At 37.0% G+C, this 22,945-nt stretch overlaps 2 protein-coding genes across 4 annotated transcripts; one reads left to right on the top strand and one right to left on the bottom strand.

The window, feature by feature from the left end:
• Window positions 1-28: 28 nt before the first annotated feature.
• On the bottom strand, window positions 29-10,147 carry LOC139963489 (uncharacterized). 3 transcript variants are annotated; one of them, XM_071964305.1, is made up of 9 exons: window positions 9,874-10,147; window positions 8,504-8,596; window positions 7,829-7,902; window positions 6,972-7,070; window positions 5,525-5,674; window positions 4,679-4,747; window positions 4,205-4,276; window positions 2,195-2,740; window positions 29-1,709 (listed from the first exon to the last, which is right to left on the bottom strand). In XM_071964305.1, exons 3-9 carry the CDS (start codon window positions 7,836-7,838, stop codon window positions 1,255-1,257), a joined length of 1,401 nt encoding a protein of 466 aa, XP_071820406.1. In that variant the 5' UTR covers window positions 7,839-7,902; window positions 8,504-8,596; window positions 9,874-10,147; the 3' UTR covers window positions 29-1,254. The 3 variants fall into 3 exon arrangements, with proteins under 3 accessions (XP_071820406.1, XP_071820405.1, XP_071820404.1); XM_071964304.1 differs by having other exon boundaries at window positions 29-1,712; window positions 9,851-10,141; XM_071964303.1 differs by having other exon boundaries at window positions 29-1,712; window positions 9,874-10,140.
• Window positions 10,148-16,038: 5,891 nt separating this feature from the next.
• On the top strand, window positions 16,039-18,042 carry LOC139963945 (muscarinic acetylcholine receptor M2-like). Its single transcript, XM_071965186.1, has one exon. It carries the CDS (start codon window positions 16,324-16,326, stop codon window positions 17,716-17,718), a length of 1,395 nt encoding a protein of 464 aa, XP_071821287.1. The 5' UTR covers window positions 16,039-16,323; the 3' UTR covers window positions 17,719-18,042.
• The last annotated feature ends 4,903 nt before the right edge of the window (window positions 18,043-22,945 follow it).

The raw sequence follows: 22,945 nt of genomic DNA, 5'->3' as shown, positions 1-22,945 counted from the left end.
CACATTTATAAAAACAAAGACAACAATATTATATTATATTATAATAATTATCCAATAAAACTTTTTAATTTTTCTATGCCAGACAATTTTACAAAGGACAATGTGAATTATCACTTTACATGCAATACAACATTTTTAGTGTTTCTTTTGAAATGCAAAGAGCCCTTCATGATATAGAACTATCTTCTTTTTGAAATGGAGGAGTTAGAGTTACCCAATGGTGCACTTGATATAAAGTCAAAGTACCCAACTGCCCTGATCAAAGGCTCTTCGACATATTTTTGTCCACAAAGGATACAATAATGATAGGAAGATGCTCTGAAAGAACACACATACTTTGAAGAGAGAGCACACAAAATAAGATATCCTTACAAAAAACAAAACCTGCGTCAGAGTTTCCAATTCACATGTGGGAACCTGTGATTATGTCTTGAAACACCGGGGACTGGGGGTGAAACTGATTTAGACACAGAATTTACCCGTTTCCAACTCATCACATACATTACCACAGGTTTGTACTGTGAAAAAGTCTGGAAACCCAAGAACACAGGTCAACTCAGAGATCTGTGACAACATGTGGCAATAAATCAAACGAATGCAAATATGTGGGGAACAAGTAAGGTTTTCACATAGTTAGTAGTGAGAAATTACTTCAAATTAGGCTATGCTCTCCTATAAATTCTGATTACGAAACCACATGTCAATGCTACATAGCAACCAAAGTAACATGTGCACAATGAAATTTGGTTCTTCACCTTGTAATACTGTTTTGACTATGACAGAGTGCAAAATCCATGATAGACTCTGTCACAATTGATGATCCCATAGTGAAATTTGGCCCCTAGGAAATCTGGGGCAAACGTTAACCAAGACAGGTGACATCAATACCCCTCTTATCTCCCACTCTGGCAGCTGACAGTTAATTACATGATTTGTGTCCCTGCTGACCACAAGATCAAATCTCCAGATAGATATGCTTGGATCTATTGTGAGGAATCAATGAAGTATAATTATATTTTGAAGCATAAATTGTGAAACTATCTGGCCTTTAAGGATCTTGATGCTTTGAAGTGGCATGTACACACAGGCCAAACCAAATGTGAAATCGTGAAGATATAGGGCAGATCAACCTCATTAGACCAAGCGGGACTGAAAATTGTTTGGACAGTGTATCTAATATGATTGGACCCGACTGCTTAGGCATATATGTTCTGGTTGGACATGTGCCCCATTAGCGTAGGGCAGGAAAATACACTATGCCCTTGTGTGTATCCGTTCATGCCTTCTAGCAGTCGATAAATGTGCAAACGCTTTGTCGCAGAATTGACACTTGAAATTTTTATCTCCCGTGTGAACAATCTCATGTGATTGAACGTGCGCCTTCTGATTGAATGTTTTACTACAGTATCTGCACTTGAACGGTTTCTCTCCGGTGTGTATCCGCTCGTGGACCCTGACGCAGGCTTTCCTCAGGAAAGATTTACCACAATACTGACATTTGAAGGGTCTAAAATCTGTCTGGTAATTCTCATGCATTCCTTGGTGATGTGGTAAACCTCGACAGTATGAAATTAGTCTTTTGTATTTGCCATCTTTTAAATGTTGACTATGTACTTTCTCCTTTTTCTTTAAAGTTCTCCTGTTTTGGAATGACTTTGCAAAGACGGGGTAAGATATGCTGGCTGGAGATGACTTTATAATATGCTCACCTACTGTTGAAAAAAAAAAATGAAAAGAAAAAATTTTGTTTACCAAACTACAGCAGCAGAAAGCTGACAATTAGCTTCAAAAGTTTTTATTTATATTGTGAAAAATCATGAAAAAATCAGCAATGATTAATTTACTAAAAGTAGGCTGTAGTGGTGGGAACGTGGCATTGTAATAGTACTTCAGAAACATATAAACAACTGATGCTTGTTATGAAAAATGAAAAGACATGTGTGAGTAGTTTAATATATAATTACTTTGTCAATCATGCTGTTAACTTACAACTTGCTAACATGTTTTTTGCATGATGGAAGATGACATATGTTTAGCCCAACCAGCTACAGTAACATCTATATTTGCCTTACAGGAGAACTTTACTAATTAAACAATTTCAAATATGCAGCTTTATTCAGAGCTTTATAGCTCTGTCAAGTTTGGCATAATAAATTAGAAGTAAACAGATGTGAGTGAAAAAAAAAATACTTACGCCAGGTGATCTTTTTCTTCTTATGATGATTTTGGTCAGGTTTTGGATGAACATTTACTTCCAATGTATTATCTATCAATGCTTCATAATCCTCATCTTTGTGTAAAGTTTGCTGAGAGTTTGTCTCCGTGGCAACACTCATCGACGTATGATCTTTTATACCGTACACAAGACTCGAGCTTTCTGGAATTCTATTGACAGAGCTGTTTGAAGAAATATTACCAGCAGTTGGGCAGTGTTCAGCTAGTCTCAAGGAAGCGCTTTCATAAGCAGTTAAAACTTGTCTCTCACGAGATGAGATATCCACTCTGGGAGTTATTTCTGTCTCATTCTCAATATCTGTTCCTTTAGGGGGACTGTTCAGAGTTTTGAGGGATGGAGACAGATTGTCTATATCATGCACATGGCCAAGCTGATGGTCTTCCTCCTCCTCCCACTCCTCCTCATCCCCTTCATGAAAGTCACTTGAAATAACTACCTCATTTTTGATCTCTTGAATCTTGTTTGAATTTCCTTCTTTGCTATAATAATCCGTATCAGATGACACTGTTGAAGGGGAAAATAAAAATGGTAATTGATAAATCGACCAAAACAGAAAATATAAATAATGTTGCAAAATTTTGATAAAGCCATATAGAATACCATCTGAGCCGGCTCTTAATTGCTTCTGATATCTTGAGAAGCCAAACTCAACTGTACTGGAAAATTTCGTTTGAAGTAAAAATGAGCCAAAACTTTCATATATTTTAAATAAATAAGCTCTGTAAAGGTGGCATTCAACAACACGACAAGAAATAGTTATTCATTAACGTCTGAGAAGCACATGGACCAACCTGAAGCAAGATATTTGCAAGGAGAGCTAAACTATGATTACTTACCATGGTCCCATTATTCATCAGCAATGATATTTCACCTACTGTATTTGCACTTCATTTCATGATAATAATATGCATTTGTTAAGCCCTTTATCAAATTAAAAAAAATGCTCCAGGAGCAAATTACACAAAATGGACACAATATTTCATGCACAGTTTGATAGACTTTAATAATATTCAGGCTTCTGTTTTTGTCAAAGATATTGTCCATTAGGATCGCAAAAACCCCGCCCATAATATGAACATTTAAATTTTATGAACGTCATTGAATAATGAGGACAATCATTTTCACTTTGCCGGCGTCATAAGCAACCCAGTACACCTATATGTACTACAACACCATGCTTTATTTGTGTACATTGTGTATGGCTGTGAGACCGGCGCAAGTGTTTGGTATTGCCGTGAATGAATCTCGTTTAAGCAACGGCTCCTATTTTAACATGTTAGCTATTCACTGATTGGTCGTATTCAAACTAGTGGATTTGGGGAACTGCATGCCATTAATTTTAAATGATCAATTTGTCGGAAGACACTCTACTCGTTATCAGCAGAAGTCCTTAATTACTTGCTAATTCATGCACTTGGCAGGAGAAAAACTTGGCTAATATCTTAGTTTACTATTTTGTGATGAATACATGTAAAAAATACAATGGACATGTCAAAAGGGTGGGAAACCGGCAACAAAACGCAAAAAGCTGCTTTAATTGAGGTTGTTTCAATTCTAGAAGGGTCCTAATTGCACCAGTAAAGAAAAAAACAAGGAAAGTAATACCAGCATTGTCCATGTATGTCATCACAAATTATTGAACAAGTAATGTTCTTATCCAAATAAAATGAAGGGGAAAAAAAACTTGAGATTTCTATCTTAGCAATAGAACAAGCTATCACGATGGGAGAGTTGGACCATATTTTAGCAGTATTGAAGGTTTAGCAGCAGATAGTTCTATTTAAGCACTAGTAATGGTCACCAAGGATAGCATTCATATATGCTAGAAAAATTGTGAAACAATCGCTGACTCAATGAGAGCAATATGGAGGGTCAGGAGTTTAAGGGAAATCATTTCGAAAATTTTTAGCAAATTTGTCAGCACCACTGATGACCTTTAAAGGGGCAGAGTTATCAAGCGTAAAATACCTTCATGTTCATCGTCATACCCTGATAAAGAATCGCCTGCAACTTCTTGCTGCACCAGTGGGTTTGTTTGAACTGTTGAAAAAAGTGAAGAGTGACTGTCTATTTACAATTGAGTCACCAGTTAACCAAGTAGAAGGTCAATTGTCTCAGGAAAATGGGAGTCTGTGTTCTTCAATTATCCTGTATGATAGCTAGATTCTATCTTCGAATTCGCTACATGATATACAAGGTGGTCTTGGCTAAACGTTGAAATTTCTTTGGGAAAGTTACAGTAGTGTTTTTTAGATGTTTATATCTCTTGTACAACTTGTATCACTATTTACAACAAACCAACACACAGAGCAGTTTCTATTCAAGCATATTTGATAGCAGAAGATATTACTCTGCAAACCCAACCAGCTGCTTTGAAGAAAGTACAGTAAGATGACACTCCATGTCAGATTTCTTCCTTGAAATCAAATCCGGAATACTTACCGAGCATTGATGTTTCTTCACATAGGTTAACACTGTCACCCGAGCTGTAGCCAGTGATGTACACTATCCCTAAAGAACAAACAAGATGGTCATTTCCTTGGCTTACCTATTTCGATCATACTTTCAGAAGTAACAACAGTTTAACAGATTCTCATTTTCACTTTCATCTTGAACAGCAATTTCAAAGAGGCTTGTTAGATGCAGCTGTGTCCTGTAGCATTTAATGTAGCACGAGATGGAGAATTGAAATTATTGAACTTCTATTGTACAGGGCTACCCGATTCATTGAGTCGTAGTACTTAAGGAAGTACCTTCTTGCATGACAAAAATAGAAATATTAAATTTGATTTGAAATGAAAGATGAGAAAGTTCTCAATCATCAGCATCGTCCACTTTTATACTGAAATATCTTTATAGCCCTGTCTACAATTAAACTCCAAAAATATACATATTTCAATTGTTTATTTCCATTTGGGTTGACCATGCAGTGGAATTCAATGTTGCAGTCTACAGTATGTTTATTTAAATGATATGCTCATTGCTCTGATATTGTAAGATTTTGTGGGCATTCATTAAGAGGGCTTTGAGAGCCATGCTGACCCCAGAAAATTTGTCTCCCGGCCGAAAATGCCTCCCACAGCTCACAACTTTCACTAACACGTTATATGTAAACAAACAATAAATGCTGTGCCACAATATCTTTGTAAAGTCACTTAAAAGCAGGAGTACTCTTTAGAAAAAGGAGAAAATACATCGTCGATATTTAAAGATGGCCAGGTACAACAGTTTTGCACCAGTTTAGCAGTACTAACATTTACGCAATGATCAATTATGGGTTTCACAGACCTGTTCCTTCTACCGTGAATGTAACAGTCTCCCTCTGTTGAAGGACAAGGTCTAAGTTCTGTTGGGGTGTTGAGCCTTTCTCCAATGTACAGATAACATGATCATTATTGTCAATCTTAAGCAATAAACACGCAGCTGGGTTTGGTTCACCTTCATATGAAAAGAAAAGACCAAAAACAAAAATAACAATGTAAACAGACACTGAAATAATTACTATCGTACTGATTTCTAGTACAATTATTCACTGATAAGCGGTTTTTTGTTTTCCTTAAAACTTTATGATCTAGATGATTTCATAATATGAAAATGTCATCACAATGATGTCATTGCTCATCTTAAATGATGGAAATATACATATTTCACCATGTTAGAAGAATGTTTACCTTCAAAGGACCTAAAAGTTGCATTCTCTTGTTGAATTTATTTATTTCAATAGATCTAGTAAATGTAGTTTTGACAACCTAGTATGGCATTGGATATACATATCACTGTGCATTCTATAATGGGTTATTTCATGACATTACCACTACGTATGCATCTGACACAAAAGTATGACAGTCCCACTTGAAGTATAGTTGCTACCAAATCTGCTGCTATGCTTTTCACAAAAGTGAAATCTAAAGCTGATGATATCTATATACAGATCCAAATCATCAATGTGTCCAGTGCCTTTTTGATTTGCCAAGCTTATCAACTTTCCTCTTCTAAACTGTTGTGTTTGTGGCCCATGTCAAGAATGAAGACATCTATAATCCCATATTAGTCTGTCTGCACCCTTCTTGAGTTTTATTGGTAGCATCCAATGCCTTTTTATTTTGCCAAGTTAATCAACTATTGTCTTCCAAGCTGTTGTGATGGTGTCCCATGTCAAGAATGAAGACATTTATATCTTCATATTTTTATGATACAAGAATCAGTACTTGTATCTCCTTAGAGACTGACGCTGTGAATTTCAGATGTACTGCATCCATCTCAATTAAAGGGACTGTGTCATGTTCTGCATCGGTTATTAAAATTGCCCAGAGCTATCAAGGCAGTATGTACATCAAATATATATTACCTAGGTACATGCACAGGTAGGTAACAGATTACATGAGGAATTCATTTTGTACCAGGATTGAAGAAATTATGCATAAAAAGCTCATAGTTAGAATATTATATACTAAATTTGTGGTCTGACATAATTAATAAATAATAACTTGATAATTAAGCAGAGCCAATTGGTTGTGAACAACAAGTCAGAGCTACAACCCAACGCAAGATGCGTTCAGCGAGCATACATGAACATTGTTCAAATAATTTGCATAAGTGTGTGCATGCCAATTGTGACTCCAAATAATTGACCGCCAAGTATGCACATTTTTCAGAGAGCTATTAGATTCCTGGCAGGGACAGACATATTAAACTGATGATTTATTTTGCACGTGTGAATCCTGAGGATGCTCACCGTTATATTTCCACGGTCTGCATTCTAGCGCTGCTAGGGTAAGGTGTTCTTTGATGCGGATCTCCCTGGTCCACTCCTCTCCAGGGTGCAACGTCATCCCTGTTGTAAAAGTGAGATGGGGAAACAACAAAGCCGGAACATCTTCAGTGAGGTTATTAATAGCTGAGCAATCAAGTTGTTACAGACAAACTACAAACTAGTACTGCCCAAGAATGAAAAGAATTCCATATTGTCTGTGTGTGTGTACAGACTGTGTGTTTAACATAATAATAATAATAATAATATCGCTGATATTTTTACGATGCTGTTAAAGTGACCATGAAAGTGGGAGAAGCCCTCAAGGGCATATCAATATATCAGTATTACACAGAAATTCCATCATGTACTGTAAGTGTTCTTGTCCAAAACACTATCTGCTTGCAAAGTATCAAATCTAGTCAGCAACTTCCATCAAGTTTGGCTTGTTTTTGCAATAAAATGATTCTTGCCTCATATCTTATTTTAGAAAACAAATTATTCCAAACATTTTATAGACCAAACTGGCTCCATATCCAGCAGGAAGAAAAAACACCTTCCAGCTGTTGCAATTAGCCCAAGGTTTCAACTTCTTTTGCACCAATTGCACAATTAAAAAATGGAATAATTTATTCATGTTGACAAGATTTACTGTCAACCCAAGAGCAACATGCATTAAAAGGAGGCAGACAATCGAGAGGTTTCATGATAATCAGAAGAATTACACAAAAATCAGGCTCTTTTAAATGTTTTATTCCAAACCTCAGAATGAACATTTGGATGGACTTCGTTTGTGGAATTAAAAACCGGTAAGTCAAGTTACTGCAAGTCTAAACACTTACCCCAGATCATAGTGGCAGAGATGGAGTCGACCCTATCTGAACTTGAAGTTTGGTTGTCGTCTGGCAGAGTGGATCTATGAGAAAATCACAAAGCACGCCAAAAGGGTTTTAGTGTATTATTGCCACATTTTTCTACTTGACCTCTGTTGACAAATTGACAACAATGAACCAAAGTTGATCCATGTAATATATTCCTAACTCTAAGCCTATCAAAAGGTAGCATGAAATAAATCCATGCTTTACATATTTATATTGTGTAGGCTCTCAGAATTTTTTTCTCTAATGACCTCAAATAGTCAGACAGTAGTAGACATTATAGTGAGTTAGAAAGGTCTGCAAAATTTGAGTCCTCGGCCTTGTGCTTGTTACAGCTATTCAAAGTTGAGATGCCACGCCCACTTTTGCCAATATGATCGTGCCCTTCTCACAAAGTGCTCAATTTGAGTCCTCATAAATTCTTGATTAAACCATGAAACAGTCATGAAAATGGCTGTCTAGTGCTAGTTATAGCAATGGATTTCAAACATGAAATCTAAAAGATGATTTGAGGTACTGGATTGGACATTTCTGCCAAAGAGAATTTTATGCACAGAAAGGCAATAATTTAAGTTGTGTCTACAGTCTCTCTTCCTCCACAGTATTGCAAATTAAGGAAGCTTTAAAATCCTTGCTTACTAATGCTTGGTCAAGGACAGTAGTGACTGGCGGTACCACATTCACTGGATTGCTTCCGTGCTCTCATGTACATTCCTCATACTGATGCGAGTTCTGAAAATGGAGAACATAGCACAATGGATAATTGATTTACAGTAAGGTGCTTAGCAGTATTAGCAAGCAGTTACTGTACTGTACGGTACTGTAGAAAAAGTTAGAAGAAGCTGAAGTGGTCAATAACGGTTGCTTTACGGTGGAGGGCATAATATGCTCCAAAATATTGAGCTGAGTTTTACTGAAGTACATTACCATCAGATACGATCTATGCATGAACTTGTAGCTCCAGTAAAGTTTAGTTTATTTCTCCCCTAATTAAGTAGGAATTAAAGTTACAGGCTTATGCTTACATAGCATAGCTCAGACTAGTGTTTGATAATGTATAAGGGTAATGTCCTTGTCCAGGTACACAGGCAAGCTTAGTTGTGATATGCCACACAAAGCCATCTGTCAAACAGGAACCTGGCTGAGTTTCCTCTACTGCATCCTACCCAACATAAAAATTGGCAAAATCTGGATCTGTCGTACGTATAGCCCGAAGCACAAGCTCACCGCGCACCCTAACTACTGTAGGCCTATGAAGGTTAAGGCCTTTCATAGGGCCTAAGTCATGTACGTTTGGTTCTTATTTGACAACAATGTTACAAGTTAGTACTTTCAAGCATTAAATACTAGGCCTAACGTTCAATGCTACGTTACAGGCTGCAGTAAAATACTCCATATTCACCGGAGAAATTTTCAGGTTAAGGCCTAATAAACTTTCGTCTAAGCCTAGACCTACTTCATCATTTTTCATGTCTCTTTAACCACAGTTCTACCACGATAAATTCAACCAGCCTTTGCGTATCACTGATAAATTGTACAAAGTTCTTTAGTTAGGTCCAGGCCTAATTCATGGGCGGAGGCCTGGGTCATATTGACTGGTTGATATAGGCTAAAGTATTTGATCATTGGATAGGCTAATAAACATTGAGGTAATGCCTAATGGTACGAACAATTACGATGCTTAGTATTAGTAAGCACACGCACATTTTCTTGCTAGTCTTATCAGTTTTGAAAACAAGAGCACATGAGAAGATTTCACAGTCACAAGGATTCAACTGTAGGCCTAGCTGAACTTGTAATGTAAGCACTGTCTTGGAAAATAATGTATATAGATTCTCAGTCAAGCTGGAACCAGGGCCATCTAACTGTCATTCCATTGGTAACGGTTCCACGAAATTAGGTCTAGGCCTAGATTGTACTGTACAGTGTACCTCGTCTGCCGTATCTTGGACGTTAGAACGTTATTACAGGGTACAGATTACGCACTTTTGCAAACTTCAAAATTTTACCATCGCAATGAAACGAAATCCCAACTTGTTGTACAAGAGCAATGGGACAATTAATCACGACTCTTAGATTTGAAGTCCTGTGCACTCCACCGGATTGATCATTACATAGGCTACACTCTCCAAAGATATGTTGTTAAGATACTTGTGTGGCATGAAGTGTTTTTAGAAGAGTTTCGTTGCAATGCATGCATGCACTTGCTATGTAAAAGGTAACTGCCTCACAAGCACATGCAACCACTGTATCGAGCTTATGTGACTGATATTTTTGTGAAATTTTTTGCTGGGTTTCGGAGGTATCCTATAGTTTAGAAGTCCTTATCACTTGCAAATTATCTGTGATGTCATATTGCCACTAGGATCTGGAACCTATTTCTTTGTATTTCATTTCATATTTTCAAGGTGGAATATGATAACAGTTTGACCATGACCATTATCATCATAAGGTTATTTAACATTCTTAGATCAAACTTCATTGCTAGAGAATGGAGCTCAGCGATCGTAATTAGTAGTTATGAAGCTGGAAACATTGTTGACAATGGATGGACAGAATCACTAGAGCTGAGATGGCCCGAGAAGGTTAATGCCTGACGATGTGCAAGAACTGTTTCTATATATAATGATTGTGACGACTTGCTAGGCGACAGTGATGATAGCGAATTAGAAGATTAAGTAAGCAATTGTTATGTACTTCAAGGCAAACAGACTTTTAAATTTGTCCCAAGTTAGAGTATTTGTATCCTATTTAAACTAACGTTTTTGTACACAAGTCAATGAAAAAATTGTAAAACATTTCCGTGACGTCATCACAAATTGGTACATAACTCACCCTTCAGGGATCCCATATGTCAAAATGTGCGCAAGACGTGGGGAAAAGTCATTAAAAAAAGTCTAGTTCATATCTCAAATGGTTCAAAATCCGCGGCAAAAATGTCATAATGCTCCCCAGTGCAGTTAGGGTTAAATAGGGGGTCCTAATTGAGACCCCCCCTCCCCCACCACAGTGTAACCACATCCAATATATAAGGCTTAATTAACTAACTGGGTTTAAATTTTGAGGTTAATAAGAATTTGTTTTATCTTATTTGTGTAAGCATAATTGTTATGTAGGCTACTTCGAGGCAAACAGACTTTAAAATTTGTCCCAAATTAGGGTATTTTTGTCCTAATCAAACTAACGTTTTTGTACACAAGTCATTGTAAAAATTGAAACATTTCTTTGACGTCATCACAAATTGGTACATATCACCCTTCAGGGGTCCTACAGTATATATGGACAAAAGTGGTGTCAAAAATGCGCAAGACGTGGGGAAAAGTCATGAAAGAATCAAGTTCATATCTCTAACGGTTCAAAATCCGTGGCATAAAATGTCATAATGCTCCCCCAGTGCAATATCTCCCACCACCACAGTGTTAACACATCCAATATATAAGGCTTAATTAACTAACTGGGTTTAAATTTTGAGGTTAATTAGAGCTTGTTTTATCTTATCTGTGGGTAAATGTAACTTATGGTATTTTTACCTTAAAAAATGGACCCCCCCCCCCCAAGAAAGAGACCCCGTTTTCGGGGCGTTCAGGATTTGGGCTTTTTACCCAAGATATCCTTACTCCTTTCTGAAATTCTGTTGTAGAGAAACCACATGAGATAAATCCTCCTTCTGTGTGTAAATGTAACTTATGGTATTTTTTCCTTAAAAAATGGACCCCCTCCCCGAAAAAAAAACATTTCGGGGTTGCGTTCAGGATTTGGGCTTTTAACCCAAAATATTATCATTCCTTATGAAATTATGGTCTAGAAAAACCACATTTTATCCTAATTGTGTGTAAATGTAACCTCTGTTTTCTTCCTTAAAAAATGGACCCCCCAAGAAAGAGACCCCCGGGGGGCGTTTCGGGGGGCGTTCATGATTTGGGCTTTTTACCCAAGATATTCTTACTCCTTTCTGAAATTCTGGTGTAGAGAAACCACACGAGATAAATCCTCCTTCCACGTGATATACGTCCCTATAGCTCATTCATAGCCTGGTCTACAAGTCTTCACTCATGCAAATGGAATAATACAGCTCTTTTTTTGGAGAAGTTGCTCATGACAGCTATCTCAGATCAATATTGATGCTTTTCTTAAGGTGACATAGACTACTCTATTAAGTATCTTTACCAAATCCGCTTAATTGCTTCAAGAACGGAAAGTGGCGTAACAGCTGATAGGAGATCATCTTTTTCGAAACAGGAAATTGTTTGCTTTTTTTCTTGGGGGGGGGGGGGTGAATTTTTAAGAGCATGAATGAAGTAGGCTACATTAGGTGCAAAAACCTGAGGAAAATTTGAGGCAATCATAAACCACTTATAAGACCTTCCAAGGGCAGCGCACGAAACATACTGTTTACTGGTGAGTGAAGAGGCTTGTTTCCAACATATATACTGGCAATTAGTTGTAATTAGGTGCTTTTAAATGTCTCAGTGAGGACAAAGATAATTTTTAGAGTATCAACAAATTATTATGTTTTGGAGCATCAGTGGCCATAAATTGACTACATACTACCATAGTTGAGGCCAATAATAGTTAATCTTTAATACATACTTCTTACTGTACCAATTATATGTTGATTGAACTTCTGAAATATTCATTTTTAGCGAGGCTCAAACCATATACATTTTATTTTTGCGTATGTAGAGAGTTCTTTTACGGTGCACAATGCCTCTTACCAGCTCAGTACTAAGTGATGTTCTTGAGTTAAGCATCAAGTCATGCCCACATAAATGTTACAGTTAAGCTGTTTTTCTTTAAAACAGTTCTCCCCCCCCCCCCCCTCCTTTTCTGAAAAAAAACATCACAAAACGAACACGTGCATATTGCCATCATTTCCATATTAGCTCATATATATAGAGAATTGCGTCACGTAGAATCGTCATTATTGATTTAATAGGAAACAAATAACACGGTTGCTATGCAACCGTCCATCCTAAACTACTTGGTAAATTACACAAATACATCAGTTATAAACGCAATATTTTAAAGTTATATTACACGTTTCGTAACTCACTGGCAATTGCTCACGTCCATAAAATGCTGACTTTAAATTTAAAGTTTAAATTGTAGGGAAAACTTGTTGGACTAGCCCATGATAACTTGAATTCGAATACTGTATTTGAAATTAGATATAACAGGAGCTGATATTACTTTCGACAATAACATAGTTTTAAGTAGTACAGGGGCCTACGTCTAGATACTTTACTGTTAGTAGCCTACTATATATGACAATATTATGAATTTCGAAGAAGAGATCATTTAAAAAGAAAAGAAACGAAACGAAACGTGCGATATGAACATAAGCTCTGCCTTACATAGTTTAATGAACGATAAAAAAATTGAAATTATCATTTCACTGACCATGTTAAAAATTAAATTTTGGGTTATAAACGTCACTATTACTTTAAAATATTATATTTTCAGTGGTCGATGTCCAAACGTGTGGAAAATTTACTTTGACGTTTGGCCAAACATTGTTTTTATAGTTTTCTTTATTTCAAGGTGGAGATTATTTATGCAAGACTTATTGAAACCGAAGAGACAGGTAAAGTAAATGAGTTGAAAGAATCTCTCTAATAGACCGTAATCGTGAGAAATAATAACATGTAACAACAAGAAGATGTAAAAAAAGTATATATACTTTGTTATGGTAGGGTGTTTTATTTATACATTGTAGCCTAGGCTAGTAAATGACTAAATAAATGATATAACAGGAATTACAAAACCTTTAGTGGAATTATGGCATATATATATATATATATATATATATATATATATAACGGAAAAACTGTTAAACAACTATGCTGCATTTAGAGAAAGGCTGGATCTCGAGTGAGCTATCAATAATTGAATTAGGTAAGTGATTGGAAGTAAAACAGCCAATGATTGGTTTTTGCAGAGCTTTCGAGCAAAACTAGCTCTTCTTCAGTTTTACTTCCAATCACTTACCTAATTCTATATATTTATATATATATATATATATATATATATATATATATATATATATATATATATATATATATATATATATATATTGAAATCGCAATGAGTTGAAAAATCCAGAACAGTGAATAAACTTCCAGCCCCCCCCCCACCACGGGTGAAAATATAAAAGACAACACATCAGTCTATGCCTTTTGATTGATTTTCTTTTCAATTTTGGAAATCGTTATCACTTAACATGAAGCATATTAGCAAACTCTAAGTAGTTCTTTTAATCGACGTCATTGTGTTTGAAACTGAAGCATTTCAAATCAAACAAACAGGGTGCACTTATCAATATCTTCGTTAAATCTGTCCTTTTGTTCAGAAATCGTGCTGTTTTCATAATTTCCTTGAAAACTGCAAGCTGACGTTATTCGAATTTTCAATGAGGCAAGGAATCTGAAAATAATTAAATAGCATTGATTTCACTTGTTTGTTCCTATCATCGTAGCAGTGTCAGAGTTACGTCATGGACAGACCATTAGTAAACATGGTGTGGTACATATGCGCATGCGTATGCTGTGTGATAAAATCGCAGTGGTTCAATCATTGGATGGTCGAAAACAGGACGAAGAGCGAGATGAAAGAACTTGAAGTACATCGAATCGTTGAGTCTAAAGCCAAAGAAGAAGCAAACTGTCAATAAATACGATACATTATGCTCAGTTAGAGAGATGTCATGATTTAAAAAGTTGTATCATGCATGGGACATAAAGGTGTATTGATCCCTCACGTTCCGTTCTTCGCTTTCCAGCGCAGCATGTTTTGGAGGTGAATGTACTCGGGGACGGGGTTGGTAATGAAAATAATACCACTTTTAAGTAATAGTTATATATTCAAGATTTAGAAAGGGCATCGGCAATCCATATTTAAAAACAAACATATATCAAAACAAGCTAAACATTTCAGTAAAGCAAGACAAACTGTTACAAATTAATAATAGCTCAATGCATGATATCATATTGAGACTTGCTCAAGTCTTCCTCTTGTCTTTGAAACGATGCTTTATTTTTCTGAATGGGAAATACATTAAACCTGATCATTTTAAAGTTTTTGCAATCGGGAGGGGGGGGGGGGGGTGAGGTTCACACCCAGCATTACCGTCAATTAGACTAACTATTATGATCCGGTTTGCCGTCTCCTTTATAATGAAGCAGCTATTTTGCTTGGCTTTAAGTTTGCCGAACCTTTCAAGCATTTGACCTCAAGATATACACTTGCAATTGATCAATTTCAGTAGGCTACTTGCAAATGATTATTTTCTCGAAACTTTTAGTTTAATCTGTGGGTAATGAAATCGTTTCGATCCATTAACATTTCGTCGTCAAGTTACTTTTCAAAATAGAGTTAGCACAAAACTAAGCGGTAATTAAAAGACAAAACTTCATGATTACATAATATAAAGCTGGACTAGTGAAGCTAATGACCCATGTAATGTATTCGCATTTTCATGTAGCAGAACATTGCAAAAAAATAATTATAATAATAAATATAACAAATAGGCTACTAACATATAACTATATTAAAGGAATTTCAATGAAACCTCATAGTACAAATTTCACAAACATAAAAAAGAGCAACGAATAAAAACTCATTTCCATTATAGAAAAAACCCCGATATATAAACGTAAAGCAACAGTGGCTCGATGATGTCATATTTAGACTTGCAAGTCTTCACCCTCGTGTGTGAAGACATTATTAAATCTGTGAATCGTCCAAATGGAAATAACGTTTTTGTTTAAAGTTGTGAAGTTGTTCATGACAGTTATCTCTATCAAATAGACCAATAATGATGATTTGGTTTGTGTTTTCTTTCATCCTACCTTTCTCAAAATTAAACTGGACACACCCCTACATCAGTGCCTGAAATAACTTATTATCTTTTGCCCTCTCGTGTTTTATAACCTTATACGGTAGCCTAGCTTCATGCGTAAGACTTAAAAACGTCTTAAGTCAATATAAAGTTGACATTTACAATTAAAAAAAAAAACGACCGCCTATAGTCTAAAATGGCAATAAAGTGAGCACGGTCTCGCAGATTGGATCGAAAATCTCGACTGATATTCGTACACGCAAATTTGTTCAAATATAAATGAAACCTCTTAAAAGCGTTAATGAATGGTTTCTTAATCATAAAAGCCTGGCCAGGTTATTAAAACTACCGATGACTCTCTGCGCATGGTCTGTTGTTAGTTAAGCTTGTTAATCAAAGTTATCCACGCATGTAAGGGAGAAACAGAATGATTGTATAAGCATTTGAGTTATTTAAATATGTGGTTTTCTAAAACAAAACACAACTTAATGTGAATGTGTATCAGCTTCATGTGATTTGTATACGCTTATCTCATAAAATAGCTCTTTAAAAGTGTTTGGGTTTTTAAATTGTCGGTTTAGTAGTCTTATTTTAACCAACATATCACCATTGACAACTTAAAATGGAATCGGAAAGCTCGGAAAGCGTTGACGTCGATATCTTATACGTAGTAATCTATGGTTGTTTAGCTATCGTAACGATTGGTGGGAACTCGCTGGTAATATCGGCGTTTTATGTAGACAGAAAGATACGACAAAAGGTATCTAATTATTTCATTTTGCATCTTGCTATAGCGGATCTTTTAGGCGGTTGCTTCGTTCTGACGATCAAATTTGGAAAGTCATTTTGGTCGCTTTTGTACCCTACTGAAGAAGGAAATTGGCCGCTTGGTGAAACAGCTTGCATTGTTTGGTTGGCTGGAGGAACCACTTTGATTTATGTCTCCACCTTAATTGTTATCGCGATTAGTTTCGATCGGTACCTTCTCGTAAGGGACGCCATTAAGTACACCATTAATGTTACCAAGAATAAAATCTTGATCACTATCGCCATTGTGTGGACGTTCAGTGTTATTTACTCATTTGGGACGACAGTTGCGAAGTTTTACATAGATATTGTACTTGAAGAACTAACAGGTAATACATCATCACATTTTAGTCCTGACCTAGAATTTATCGATCCATTTATCGATCAAGAGGCGAACTTCACGACGCTTAACCCAACTACTGTTGAGAACGTCGAGAGTTCCATGACCAATGTTAATATTTCACCTTCATTTTGTTCAGACGATGTCTACTCATCTGTGAAAAACTCCAGTATTTACGTTCCCAGTGATTTTCTGTTATTTTTCATATTTTTGGCGACAATAAATGGTTGCGTATGCTTCAAACTGACACAAAGAGCACGCAATGGGATATTTAACCCAACTTCGACTGGCCATAGGTACAAAGTTAGAGATGACACGGGAACAGGAGACTCACCGAAAAATAATGTCGGGCACAAAACAGATACTGAACAACATAGCCGGGAAACGTCTCTCAATAGTGATCACCGTCATCCCATAGTTGTCTACGAAGACGCTGAAACAGATCCGAAGAAAGACATAGAAAGCAAAACGGAATTCATTGAGGCAAAATACGATAACCAGGGAGCAGACGTGGTTAGCGACCAAGAAGATACGACCAAGGAAAACAGCGATTCAAGTGAAAAAATCTTTAAAAAGATTCGGGACTGCAAAAAAAACCCAGTAAATAGAAATCGGGGTATTCAGCTGCACAAAAGCCGTAAGGCAGTCAAGGCGCTAACCACATTGGTTATTGTCTACGTGATTTGTTGGTGCCCTTATTACGTCATATCTGGTCTTTACCATTCTGATGTTATAAACGTACCGGAGTTTGTCCTTCATATCTGTTTAGATATGATTTGGTTAAATTCCGCGATAAATCCATTTCTCTACGGTATTACCAACGTAAGATTCAAGCGTGGGATGGTACTGGTCTGGAAAAAACTCTTTTAAATCCAAAAATTTAAACTGAAGACAGTTGGATTAACGGTTTTATTTCAAATTGAAGTCATCTTCAGTCTCTGACAGTGACTCAACTTTCAGCTGTCGATCCTTGGATCGAGAGAAATGTGCAAAATATATTACGCTCAAATGTATGTATTAATAAATATTCTCGTAAATGTAGCTAATTCCAACTTGGATGATTATCACCCTTTGTTCACACATTTTAATATAACATTTGCATTACTTAGTGTTACACGTCATTTTCATGAACATATTATTATCATCGCTTTTATTATTATTGACTAAGATTTGCATCAGGATATTACGCAAAACTCTTGAAACTATATATATATATATATATATATATATATATATATATATATATATATATATATATATATATATATATATATATATATATATATATATATATATATATATATATATATATATATATATATATATATATATATGTATATGTATATGTATATATATATATGTATATATATATATATATATATATATATATATATAAAATTTACAATAAAGTATCTTATCTGTCTCATTTGATGTTTTTATCAATGTAACCCAAAGTGATTAAAATGGATGTTGTGATACCGTCAAGTGATAGCTTTGGAATATATATTGTTTTGGCTATTTTAAGGGACACTTTCCATTGCTGTATAACTTTCTAACTGGATATTGGAAATGGAAGACATAAGGTAAATGCATAGGCGCACAATTTAATTTGATTTGGGGGGGGGGGGTGCTGTTTCGACTTACCCGAAAAATATAGCCACAACTTTTTCGCGGGCTTCGCACGCGTTCAACATCATAATGTGCATATTATACAGGCATGCATCTGTTATTACATCGCATGCCAATAACATACAATCATTTGCTGTGTTATTACCCTTCCATATTGGTTAGAATTATTGGGGAAGTTGTTACAATAATAATGGTAATACTAATATAAGTTTAACAATTGAAAAACACATTGCAAAGTATTTTTCTTTCGGTAAGTGCCCGAAAAATTATCAGCATATTGCCCGAATTTTCACAAAAAAAATCTGATTGGGGGGGGGGGGGGGTCTGCAGCCCCGTGCTTCCTACGCCTATGGGTAAATGATCAAACGCGGCGCTGGAATTTTGTCTGTGGATTCCTGTTGAGTGGCCTGTATTTTGGTGACAATTTTTAGTTAGTGTAGGTAACTTAGTTGAGAATGCCAGACACCTACCCTGCTTTACCAAATGCGAGCTCAGCCAATTTTGCCTACTTATTTTTACACACTTGTTTGTCCCAATGGTTCGCCAGGAATGCAAATAATCCAACAGGTTATATACAAAAAAGCTACTTGGTTACCCAATGATATTGCTCTGGGCTTCAGACTTGTTCAGAATATGTTTAACCGAAAAAAAAAACACACACACACACACAATATCACAAAAGTACGAAAGGATTAGAGAAAAATTTTGCAAAATGCTCTTCTAAATTTGGTTCAAGTTTAACTCGATCGAATGCTGCTATCGTTACCTAAATTAAGAATGTGTCACTAGTAAAACTTGAAACAAAACTTTGAGTTTTACTTCAAGCGGTCCCACGACGACATCATGCGAGGTTTTTTAGCAAAGGAAAAGAAAAAACTATGTCAGATACCTACGCAGGTTTATTGGCCTTTTGGCTAATATCATACACACTGGACGATGATCACAGTCTTGATGCAAGGGGACTGGCGTTAAGAACGGATCAGTCGGTTCGTTGTTTAGTTTTTCGTGTCCAGGTTCTTTCCTGGTGACTTTTGTTAAAAAAGTATCTGTTCCCGTTCTACAACGACTTGTGATACACGTTGAGACGATGATCACACAGTCACAGTATGTGTTAGCAGACGGGTTGAGAGGGCATCAGGAGTTTGGTAGTTCGTGATAAACATTTGACGTAATGTCGTCAGATCACACTCTCCATGTAAGGGGATTATTTTCTGAGTGTGGATCTATTACCTGGTTAAGTTTTCGTGCCCAGGGTCTATCTTGGGGTGAGGGGTTCATCACAAATACCATTCACCCGACCGACTAACAAACCAATGCCAATATTTAAATATTGATCAATATTTAAACATCGATCTAAAACGAATGGTTTGACCACATCAGCATTTTTAGCTGGTTTCTCAATTTGATTTTCTCGAGATACATCAGTAAGGTTTTCAAAAATTGTTCCTGCCAGTTGGACACAATCATTACCTGTTTGAACCTTAACATCATTCACATAAGGTGCTTTACGGGCCATAGAACGAGTTGTTACACAAGCTGGAAAATTACCAGGGTATTCTGTCGACAACCCTATTGTTTCCTTAGTGGACTGATGTTGGGTAAATACATGGGGGAATTGTGCAGTCCGCCACCAGAAATATCATTGCCAAGGAGAAAGTCTATACCCAGGCGCGTATCCAGGGGGGGCGTTGGGGGCGCGCGCCCCCCGGGTAAGAAAAAGAGGAGAGAAAAAAAAAGAGAAGAAAAAGGAAAAAAGAAGGGGAAAAAAGGAAAAAAGGAAAAAAGAGGAGGAGGAGAGGAAGGAAGGGAAAAGAAAAAGAAGGAGAGAAAAAGGAGAAAAGGAGGGAGTAAAAGATAAACGCCAAGACATGTACCGGGAAGAGAAAGAGGAACAGTGACATCATTACAGCGCTGAACCCTATTATATACACATGGCCGGGTAGCCAGTGACGGATCGAGGATTTCGGAAGGGGCGTGCGCCTCACCCTTACACCGACAACTCCATTTTTGACGTTTCCATTTTTCCTCTCTCACTAATGTATCTATAAATATATATACTATATATGGTCTATCATAACGCGTGTGTGTGTGTATAGACGCCTTAAACAATTGTGCTATTAAACCAACTGTGGCTGGTCTCGAACTCGACCGAGTCGTCGGGGAACATGACGCATTTCGGGAATGGGGCGACCGCCCCCCCCCCCCGAGCATATTTTTTTTTTTATGATATCGCTAGTAAATTCAAAATAGAAAATGCTTAGATGTAACTTACAAGGCATGGGAAGTGTCATTTCCAGCGATCTGGGTGGCACTTTCGGGCAAAAATTTCTTGTACGCTTCGCGCCAACTTGTGGTGGCGCTACACTTAATTTGTAAAGCGAACAGCAGATATCACATCATATCCAGTGGCGGCGGAACCGGGGGAGGGGGGGGGGGGGGCTTGAAAAAGTTGAGGGGGCAAATGCATGATAAGCCCCCCCCCCCCCCCAATATTTACCAAGGCTCCGAAACGTGCATCTGCCCATTTTTCAATGCATACTTGTCGATCTGTTCGATGCGTCCGATGAGTACACGCAAGGCGTGGAACATGGCTCTTTGTTTAAACGCAATCAATTATTAAACGAATAAAAACACAATATTAGCATTTCACCTGTACTGTATAGGGTGCATGCATTCGTGACAGTGCTTGGATTTATAGAAATTTGTTGGCAACTGCACATGTTTTGGAATTACCCATTTGTTGACATTAAGAAATGCTTTCTGTTTTTTCTTATGACATTTATTTAATTATTGCATTTAATTGCAAGTAGTAATTTACTACACTCAAAAACCTCTTTGCGAGTACACTACGAGTAATAGCTACTCTCTTAAAACATCATCGAATATACAAATTACAATGTTTTTACAGATTTTTACGTGCAATCTGAGAAATTGCAGGCTTGAGACCCATATTTTAGGGCTAGGTATTCGCAGCACAAAACACTCGGGAAGTGCCGTTTCCGGCCATCTGGGGGTTTGAAAAACCCAAAATTTTCTTGTACGCTCCGCGCCAACTGATGGTGGCGCTCCGCTTAGATAGTCTCCAGAGCCTGTATATATGGCTCTGATAGTCTCCACACATTAGCCCCCCCCCCCTTCAATAATTTCCCCGTTCCGCCGCGCCTGATATCATATCAGTGAGCATGAAAATGGCGTTCCAGGCAAAACAGCCTCAAAAACTGTCTTTTTGCGTACTTGATGAGTATTGAATATGACATTCTCAGAGAGACTGACTTCGACAAATTGATCCAAGATTTTGCAAGGGTCAAGTCTCGAAAACTGCCTGGTCTGTAAATATACGTACTGTAAGTATTATATCCATGTTTATATGATTGATCATGATTGCTCGTTCGTACTGAGAGTGAGAGAGGTTGTAGCAACCTTTTTACTTGTACTGACAATTTTGCTGGCAAACAGGCCTACATACCGTAATGAAAATTCTTCAGAAATCACAAAATTTACTTCAGAAATCACAAAATACTGCACCATTTCGCATCCAAGAACCCTTAATTATTGGAAAAAATCCAATACCCCTCCCCTTACACACCTCCCCCAGGACGGCGATCACTGGAGGGGGGGGGGGCCTCCACCACTGAAGGTTGCCCACGGGCCTCCACATGTCTAAATTCGGCCCTGTACCGCGGGATGCTCATATAAACAACGAATTTTCCTATGTAGATGGAGAGAAAGCATGGAGGTCCAATTATGTCAAAACTCTCTTTTACATTAGTATTGGCGAATTAGTCGGCCAAGCGTAGAACTATATTTTAATTACCAAGGAGATAATTTTTAACTATTCATTTTCTTTAGCTACATCATTGCAATGTATTTTTCTTTCAGTACAGGTGCCCGAAAAATTCTCACCATATTGCCCGAATTTTCAGAAAGAAATATTTCGTTAGCCCCCCCCCCCCCGCCTCCTTGACCTATGTGTGTAGTGTTCGGTTTCGGCAATATCTGGTATTTTTTTCATTTCCTTCAACGAAGTTTATAGTAGCCGTTATAAGAGGTTTCAATATTTGTTCACCAATAAATTAACTGTGTCTGAATTTTCGAAAATTTCCTGACCAACATTCTTCATACTTCCCTCTACTCGTGCAATTTTGACCAGTCTGTAAGGGGTTCAAGGAGGTTTTTCTATATTGGTTGTCCATAGATGAAAATTTTGGCAACATTATGGGTATGTTTTGAAGTGAGTTTAATCACGAGAAATGTGAATTTTGAAATTCTGAACAAAAAATGGGCATAAAACCTTCAAAAGTGGGGCTGTCGGTTATTGTGGGCCGCGACGTAGAATCACCTACAAAAAGCAATGATCCACAGGAGATGCGACGGGGTCGAACATGATGTGTGACTGGTGACAATCTTCAAAAAGATTATGGATGGGAGAAAAAACTATTGGGAAATACTTGGTTCTCAGGCAAAAGTG

Source organism: Apostichopus japonicus, chromosome 22, assembly GCF_037975245.1.
Source record: "Apostichopus japonicus isolate 1M-3 chromosome 22, ASM3797524v1, whole genome shotgun sequence".
Classification (NCBI taxonomy): domain Eukaryota; kingdom Metazoa; phylum Echinodermata; class Holothuroidea; order Aspidochirotida; family Stichopodidae; genus Apostichopus; species Apostichopus japonicus.
Note: the sequence above shows the minus strand (reverse complement) of the source record. Positions and strands in the feature narration are given on the sequence as shown.

Bases quoted from the DNA above. Each gene is read 5' to 3' on its own strand.
- LOC139963489 (XM_071964304.1), bottom strand. The intron at 5,675-6,971 runs GTGAGCATCCTC...TTTCATATGAAG, and splicing joins CAGACCGTGGAAATATAACG to GTGAACCAAACCCAGCTGCG. The intron at 4,748-5,524 runs GTCTGTGAAACC...TTTGTTCTTTAG, and splicing joins ATTCACGGTAGAAGGAACAG to GGATAGTGTACATCACTGGC.
- LOC139963945 (XM_071965186.1), top strand. From the start codon at position 16,324: ATGGAATCGGAAAGCTCGGAAAGCGTTGACGTCGATATCTTATACGTA.